At 44.7% G+C, this 8,814-nt stretch overlaps 2 protein-coding genes across 2 annotated transcripts; one reads left to right on the top strand and one right to left on the bottom strand.

Annotated features, from left to right (window-relative positions):
- Positions 1 to 1,879: 1,879 nt before the first annotated feature.
- Positions 1,880 to 2,116, bottom strand: F5J12DRAFT_679732 (uncharacterized protein; the record flags this gene model as incomplete). The annotated part of the gene is made up of 1 exon (XM_051740227.1): positions 1,880 to 2,116. A coding segment is annotated over one exon (237 nt), but the record flags the coding sequence as incomplete, so codon positions are not given.
- A 1,303-nt stretch (positions 2,117 to 3,419) lies between these two features.
- On the top strand, positions 3,420 to 4,047 carry F5J12DRAFT_725007 (uncharacterized protein; the record flags this gene model as incomplete). Its single annotated transcript, XM_051741581.1, has 3 exons — positions 3,420 to 3,683; positions 3,738 to 3,812; positions 3,859 to 4,047. 3 exons carry the CDS (start codon positions 3,420 to 3,422, stop codon positions 4,045 to 4,047), a joined length of 528 nt encoding a protein of 175 aa, XP_051597157.1.
- Positions 4,048 to 8,814: the final 4,767 nt, after the last annotated feature.

The following is an 8,814-nucleotide window of genomic DNA, read 5'->3' as shown; positions in this document are numbered from 1 at the left end:
GGCTCCCAGATATGTCTAAGTATGGTTATGCTTCTTAAAGTGATCCACCCCTCCCCAGCCAAATTTGGATATGTCTGCTGCAACAATAAGTCAAAAGGGTATTTTACCCCTATTTCCTGTGCTTCTGATGGGCAGTGTTACTGGCATATTGCTGATGATCTCTCTGTTGACCCTCATCCTATGATGTTGAATTTACACAAATATTACTTTATGTTGTACATGTTTGTAATATGTCTGAGTAATGAATACAACATGTCTGAAACATAAATTACAAGTTGCCTGAACAAAAACAATACATGCCCAAACAAAGATAATGATATGTCTGAACAAAATAGCATTATATCTGCCCACTGCAGCCAGTCAAGTGAGGATGAAATCTGCAGTATAGTCAATAATTTAGAGAAGTAATCCCTGAGGTGGAAAGTAACAGCATGGAAAATTTATAGTACCATAATTAGTCAGTGCAGTGACATCAGAATTTAATTCCAAAGGTTGGGGAAAAACTCCAAGCACTCTGGGTGAAACTCCAAAACATTACCATAATTCCAGAATGCATACTCAACAACTTCTTTACTAGTATATAAACATGTCTTACTCCCTCTGGTGGGAGATGGACTTTCCCCTCACTAGACCTTGACGAGGTCCAGAGGCTTGGTGTGGAGGCTGCCCCACTGCCTAAGAAGTGAGTTATATGGGTGAAATTCCCATCAGGTGTTCAAAGTGAAACTAGTCCACCCCCTCCATCCAAAGGATGGGTGTCAAGCTTCCCTGAGCTGACACTAAAAACAATCAGTGAAAACCTAGAGGTATGCACAGCCAGGAGTACAACCCCGGGGCACTGAAGGGAGCTGTTTGGTCTAGGCCCTGCTGCAGGAGGTTTCCGTTGGCATAGATATTCGGCCAGACACCTTGCTTAATCCTGACACCTTTGTATACAAATCAGAGGTAATCCCCCAAAGAGGGTGGCAAAGGCGCACCAGGACATGTGGCGTACGACCGTTTTGACCCCTCTGGATTGGCTCCCTGTGCGGTCAGCAGTCCCCTTGTCAGGGTCTGTGTTATTGACCGGGAGGTTTTTAGTCAGTCAGGCCCCTTCGATGCCTTGAGCGCAATGCTGTTCCTAGCACGGTTACCCCAACCTGACATCACCGGAGCTGACAACCGGTACTCACTTATGAGTTTTCCTCCTACCTAACCAAAAAAAAAAAACATGTCTTACTCAGCCTCTACCCTCAGTCTGAAATCAACTAAGTCTCATCTGAAATCCTGTCTCAGCCTCAGACTCAGACTGTAGCCCACAACAGGGAATAGCACTGCACTCTCAGTTGCTAAGTCCAACCAGTCCACCCTCTGTCTTCTGTTTCCCCCTGTTTCCCATCTGTTTCCCAGTCTCTCAGTCTCATGCTACTACTGGACTCCAGACCAGTCTTGTCCCCAGAATCTCAGACTTGACAATATGCAACATAGCCACAAGCAAGATAGGTCTTGGGAGGGGCATGCTTTGCCCATCTAATAAAATCTGAAACCCAGAGCCTATAAATACAGTGTAAACAGATGTGATACATCAGCAACTTGTACAAATTTTCTGAAACACTAATTTTGTTTCTAGAGCTCTGATTTTCACTTCTGACATTCTGATGATCTGACAAACCTGATATCTGAAATTCTAATGTTCTGAATTTGTGGTCTGATGGTCTGACAAAATCTGAGAACTTCTGATAATTTCTGATATCAGATTTTCTCAGGTCATAAGAATATCAGATGTGAAATCAGAACTTCAGTTTCTCAGATCCTCAGCATGTCAGAAGGAAATCAGGCTTTCAGAAATTTTGTCAAGTTGCTGATATAAGATCTTAACTGATTGGTACTCACCTGCCTTAACATCCCTTGTTGCAATGGTTGGAAGAAATGTATCCACCAAGCACCTCATCACATGCTCAGTAATCTCAAGTGGCACCACAGACTGAATAAGGCTCCACATTAGACTCATAGCACCAATTACCTCATGGTCTTGGATGATGATTCTCTCTGCATGATCTAGTTTTTTAGTGTAGCTTCTTGCCCATCCACAAACCCATGCATGGCAAGGACTCATATTGGGTCCAGCCTGGATCATCTCTCTGTGGTAGCCTACAGATGTTTCTACAGCCTGGCAGGAGTAACCAAGTGATTAAGTTGTATGACACAGGTTACAATGTATCAAAATATGAATGAACTGCTTCAACTGCAATATTGATAATATTTTCTTCAACAGTCAACCCACCACTTTCCACAACCTGCCCAATTATTTCCTGCTTACACAACATATTCAAACCCACTGGATGAATATGGGTAGCAACATACTCCACCACTCCACAAAGCGGTGGGTTGAAAGGATGAAGCAGTTGGTGAGCCACCTTTTGCCACCAAAATCTAGTCCAAGCATCTTTTCACATGAGATTTTGTGTATCATTACACCCAGAGGAAGGAAGTGAGAGTGAGACCAGGGGGCACAGTTGTGACTGTCTTGCTCTCTGTTGCCATCACCTCATGTGCTTTGGCAATAATTGGGTATGCCCAAAGCCCAAGTCAATGTGGGGGAGTTCTTTTGTTTTGTTGATTTTCTTAGTTCTCACTCTACAACCATTTTGGAAATTCTTGTCTGAGTGGCACAAACATGCATTAAAAATGAAAAAAATCGAAAAAATCAGAAAAATCATCTTGTGGGATTCAGCCTCTCTATGATGTCTCACACTCATTTCCAGTCCTTCCTTTTGCTTGATAATTATGTCTGATAACAGCTTTGATGGCTTCAAGGGGGATTTCAGTGCCATTACCAACTTTTCTCAAGGAGATGAGAGTAACCATGTTAGCCAGAGTTCAGAGTTTGAGATCATCAACAATGGTGCTGTAGACTCCAGTAATGATGGCCCTGGCAAGCTTGATGAGCTTGATGAGTTGACAGATGAGGAAATTTGCCAGATGTGAGGTAAGTCTGGTGAGCAGTGGTGCATTGTGGGCATCCCCATTGATGCTGCAGCCTGCTTGCTTTGGTTTCTCACTGCTTGGTTGAAACTTCTCCCACAGAGGTTATTGCTTCCAAGCATAAGCCCAGCTTGAAGATCTGTACTCCTGCAAAAGCATTGAAATGGGCATGCTCACCATCAGATAAGTTCTCCCATCCTGCTTGGAAGAAGCTTGCAAGACTCAGTGCAAGTCCTGGCATCTCCTTGCCAGAATTACTCTCCCCTTGTCCCAAACCTGTCCAGAAGAAGGTTTGGGGTCACCCCAGAAAGGTTCAGGTACCTGCTGAAGTGCCTCCACCCCCCTTGACACACTGTCCACTTTTTGTTGAGGTTCAGGTTGACCCTGTGATTGTGAAGGGTCATGGTGGGACTATCAAGTACCAGGAGCAAGCTCCTGTTGTCCTTGGGCCCTGCATGTTCTTGTTTGATCTTTCATGGGATGATTTCCTCACACTCTTAGCAAAGCAGGTCTATGCCAAATCACCTGTGTGTTTAGTGGTTGACAGAATGGTGTGGCAGTTCTCTGTGAGCTGGACTGTGAAGGTGGACTCATTGCCCCTCACAAGTGAGGAAGGCTTTGAGTACATGATATCTCATTTGAAAGCTTCATCATTGAGAGCAGCAGGAAATCTGTTTATTAAGATGGCAAAGCCAACAGATGGTGAAGCACAGCTTCCAGTAAGAGCCTAAGTTGGAAAACTGTCATGGTTCTAACTCAGTTCATGTCTCTAGCCCTGGGCTGTGAAGTCTGTCACCACATCTGAAGCCCTGTTGGGCAAGGACAAGCCATCCTCCTCAAAATGTACTGTAAGTCTGAAGCACACTGAACAATACCTACCTCAGCTGTTGTTAGGTCTCACTTGATAAGAAACTGGCTCCAATTGTACAGCAACTCCAGGACACTTACCCCATAGGTCTTTGTGATTGCCACCCAAATCTGTGCTGCTTTCACCATGGTCCCACTGATAGACATTATGAACTTATCCCTACTCTTGAGAAAGTGTGGGCACATGCAATTGTATGTCTTCCACTAGTAATTTGATAAATTCAACATACAGTTCTGATGTACATAGCTCAAGAAAGCAACAGACTCTTGAGTTCCCCCCCTTAACTCAAGGTTTTTTGGTCCAGACCAGGTCATCAAGGATGCTTCCACCCCTACAGTTGCCACACAGCCACCAGCTACCCCAACAAATCCATTTGGTTCTCTTTTAGGAGCCCCAGGGCAGCATCAACCCATTTACATGATGCCTCCCTTTCCATCTCCATGGCTTGGAGAAATTGGGATACCAGGTGAGTGACAGGTTGCAAGATGTTGAGAAAGAGGACATCAAAGTTGCTGGGTTTTGTCCTTGTGAGTGGAATTGAGTTGTCTGAGCTGAGAAGAAGTACAGAGCCTTGGTGAAGGCAGGATACCTCTAAGTGCTTGTTTTCAGATCCTCCCCTCCCCCATATGGATACCCCACCATTGTCATTCATTTTGCTTACCATATCACTCTGAGCCTTTAATGTCCTTTCAGCCTCTCACATACTTGCCATTAACACTTTCATTTTTTGTTTACCCTACTTTCAGCAATATATTTGTGGTATGTGGGAACTTGTGTGATGATCAGAAATATCCTGAATCTTGATACCACCCTTGAGCTTTCTCAGGTGTCACTGCTTCCATACAGAGTGCAATAAGGTTATCCAGTGGTGTTGTACTGCTTTCCAATCTTTGGCAACACCTGTGAAGGAATGCTTTGACTACACAAATGATCAGTGTATTTGTCCATGATGGAAGTAGCCCCAGACACTTACCAACATTAAAACTCTTTTCAATGGGGTTGTAGTTCTTGAAGGTAGGTGTCATAGTCATGCCTTGACCCCAGCCAGGACTCAGTCTCACACTTGTTCAGTCTGGCCTTGGCCTCACCAGAATCCTTATCCCCAGATGTCCTAGCACAATGAACACTGCTTTGCAGTGTGTGTCACTTTGGTTGATCTCTGCCTGGTCTTGTCCCCAGTCTGCCCTGTCCCAGTCTCCACTACCTTAGTCATACCTTACTAATACCATTCTTACCAATCATCTTAGCAATCTTTGTGAGACTGGCATTACTGGTCTCCATACTATAGCTACTTCTAGTATATAAAGTCTTAGATACTCAGCCTGTACTCCCACAGTCTGAAATCAACAAAGTTACTCTGATAACCTCACCTCAGACTCAGACTCAGACTGAGACCCATGCAAGGGAATAGCACTGTAACCTCAGTTGCTAAGTCCAATCAGTCCACCCCTCTGTATCTTCATCTTTCCTTCTGATCCAAACCCCTTGGTCTCCAGTCTGGTCTCAACCTGGACAACCCAAACTTGACATGCCTGTGTACAGCATTCTGGTTTTTGTCATATCTCCACCATTTCCAAAGATATTGATTCCATTCTCACACTTGCTTAAAGTGCTCAGCCATGCAGTTCTGCCTTCCAAATTTGGAGAGGATCCTCACACCCTACACATTTCTACAGCACTCCATCCATCAGATGCTCATTTCACTAAGTCCATCAATCATGGCCACCTCATCATCAATCATCTTACTTGTCTCATTTGCCAGAGACAGTGGCTATGTATATCTGCCAGCATCCCCAGCTTCTGTCCTGAAGCCCCCTGGTTCATCCCATCATTGTCAGCCCTGTCACATCCCATGCAGCTTGGTCAGTGTGTTCTCCTTGTCAGTATGACTTCCAGAAGGACATTCTTTGGTCACCTCAGGTCTGTCACTTGGTTAGAAAGGTCTTATGTGGTTGTTTTGGTCTCCCCAGTTGATGAAGCATATGGATCGTTCCTCCCTGCTCCCTGCACCATCTTTATTCCAATCTTGTCCATCATTCTTCCTGCATTGCAACAGTTGCAGCATAGTCTACTGTTCTCCAGCCTCCCTGATCACATTCATGATGAGTATGACATGCATCTTGCCTTCTTACTGCAAGATCCAGCAGAAGACATCCCCCCTTCTCCTCCTCCTCCATCAGAGCCCTGTTCATGAAGCTTTTGTTAACTTTGCTGAGAGGATGAAAGGGTGGGAGACATGATAACTTATGCTCCCATTGCCCCACAGACCCCCAATGCCCTAGCCCCTTTGATGCCTGACTCATGCCCTTCAATTCTGGAATTAATACTTCCCTATCTGGAAACACTATCCATCTGTCATGCCATCTTTGGATCTAGAGAAGTCTCTGCCACGATCTGACTTGCATTGCCACCCCCTAATGTGATATCAGTGTGCTTACTCAGTTTCTGACTTTATTTGACTCATTCTGTGATATTTTGACTGTCCTTGACTCATTTATTGCCAATACTTACCAATCTTCTTTGCTTGCTTACTCCTCATTTCTTGCTTACTCATCATGATTACTCAGTCCTTACTCATTACTTACCAAGCATTTGTGCCTTGTTTGTCACAAGCTGTGCTCCTCCCACAGTATATAAACCCCCATGTACTTACAAGCAATCTGCAAGCAATCCAGAAGTCAGTTCAGTGACCACAACAAGGCAGAGTTTTGGTCCACCTTAGATGCCACAACTGATGGCTTCAATGACTGGGATGTGTTTTCCAAAAAACTCCTGAACTACTATCCAGGTGCCTCAGTGAAAGATCATTGCTATACTAAAGCCAACCTCAAAACCTTACTCTACCATCAAGTTCAAAAACCAATGGGATCACTGGAAGATCTTGGGAAATATGTCTGAGAATTCTGATGCATTCTAGGCCTTGTCCAGAAGAAGAAGAAACTCCCTGAGGACTACATCAACAAGAAATTCCTTGAGGGGTTTCCCCCAAGGTTTCAGAATTCCTTGTTCATGTGATTGCAACTCTCTGACCTAGATCATGACATCAATGAACCCTGGGAGTTTGATACAGTCTATACACATGCCAACTACCTGCTCAGTGGGGCCAAACAAAACCTCCCTCAGCCAGATTCATCAGCACCTGTTTCCCCAGAATTCTGCTCCATCTTCCTTGCACCAACTGTTCCTACTATCTTGAAATGAGAGTATGTTCATGTCACTCAGCAACCTGTTCCTGCCCTGCCTCCTCAACAAGGTCAAGAAGGCCAATTCCATCATTCCTTTGATCCACAGTGTTTCTTCTGCAGAGGAACAGATGGCCACAGAACTGCAGAGTGTATGCTGTGTCATGAATATGTACAAGCTGGGAAATGCTCCCTGATTGGGGGAAGAGTTTTCATGCCAGATGGCTCTGACATTCCCAGGACAGCTGCAGGTTGTAATTTCAAGGAAAAGATCAATAACTTCCTCACCATGTGCGACTTGATCATTGCCTCAGCAAACCTCATCTCAGTTCAGCGACCCAGTCAGCAGTCATCCTTGTCCCATGGGCACAATACACCTCCCCACCTTGTCAGCACAATGTTCTTCAGCAATGGAGATGTGTTGGAATACCAAGTTGACTTACACCCCTCCTCCTATCTAGTTGATGAAGACCTAGAGGAGGATGCTGATGAAGAGGACCAATGAGCCTTAGCAAGGGCTTATGCACAAGTAGAAGAGTTGAAGAATGCTATATAAAAAAAGAAGACAGCTCACTTCAACAGTGTAGAAGTCCTGGTTTGTGATCAAAGGCTGGCACTAGCAGTCCCTAGCATCTGTTGACATCCCAGTGGCCCCTACCCCAGTCAGTAATCCCACTCCAGCTAACCCTGACCTCATCTTTGGAAGCCTCAGCAGCTGGAAAAACTCCAGTTGCTCCTAATCTTACAGATCTCTGGAAGCTTGAGCTGCCTACAAATTCCACACCTCAATTCCATTACCAAAGCAGCTTTGATGAGGCTGCAGTGACCAAGCAGATCAGTAAACCAGGTCTTAGACACAAAGATGGAAATCTCCACTAAAGACCTACTAGCTGTCAGCCTAGAGATTCACAAGCAGGTCAGAGAACTGGTTGCAACAAAGAAGATAATGACCAGGAGTTTAGAAACCACATCAGATGCAACACCCTCAGCTTGCCTGGGTGTCCTATGAGCAGTACTGGGTCAGAGACACAGAAGGGAAGTGCATAGGCCTCACTATGGCTCCCTTACATGCTGTTGACAGAATCTTGATGGACAAACTTCATGTCAAATGTATCCTGGACAGCAGATGTCAGGTAGTGGCCTTGCAATGGGAGTTGTGGGAAGCCTTAGAGGCCCCCCTCTGTACTGACATGACTATGACTCTGGAGGCCACTAACCAATCCAAAGAAAGCACCCTTGGGGTCATAGAGAATGCCACCTTGTGCATAGGAAATGTTGAGGCCCATCTACAAATCCAAGTTGTTGATTGCACACCTTTTGACTTACTGCTTGGTTGACCCTTCTTCTGCCTACTCTCCAGCATCCTTCATGATTTCCCTGATGGAGAACAGTCTCTAGAAATCCACAACCCCAATTCCAGGAAACAAGTTTTAATTCTGACATGACCTCACAACAGACTGCAACCTCTTCCATGTTTCATAAATTCTGAAGATGAAGAAGACTTCTTCGTGCAAAAACAAATGTGTTTCCACATGAATCCACCTGAACAGGGTTTTTAATATTGGTTGAGGACTCATACAATCTGTGAGGAGACCAGGATTGTGCTTTCTCTGTGTGTTCACTTTATGTTTCTGATCCACCTTTATACCCTTTGAAGTCTACCATGTTTTTGCCCACAGATGTTGCTATATATCCTGCTGCAGCATTTATCTATGATTTACGAGGCAACAGTACACCCCCAATCAATCCCTTTGATACTAGTTCCATTTCTCCGACTGACCCTTTCTTATTTTTGACTGC

The sequence above is a fragment of the Pisolithus orientalis genome (assembly GCF_024613125.1).
Source record: "Pisolithus orientalis strain OTSU chromosome Unknown F5J12scaffold_32, whole genome shotgun sequence".
NCBI classification, from domain to species: Eukaryota; Fungi; Basidiomycota; class Agaricomycetes; order Boletales; family Pisolithaceae; genus Pisolithus; species Pisolithus orientalis.
The sequence above is the reverse complement of the archived record's forward strand: the minus strand, read 5'-3'. Positions and strand labels throughout refer to the sequence as shown.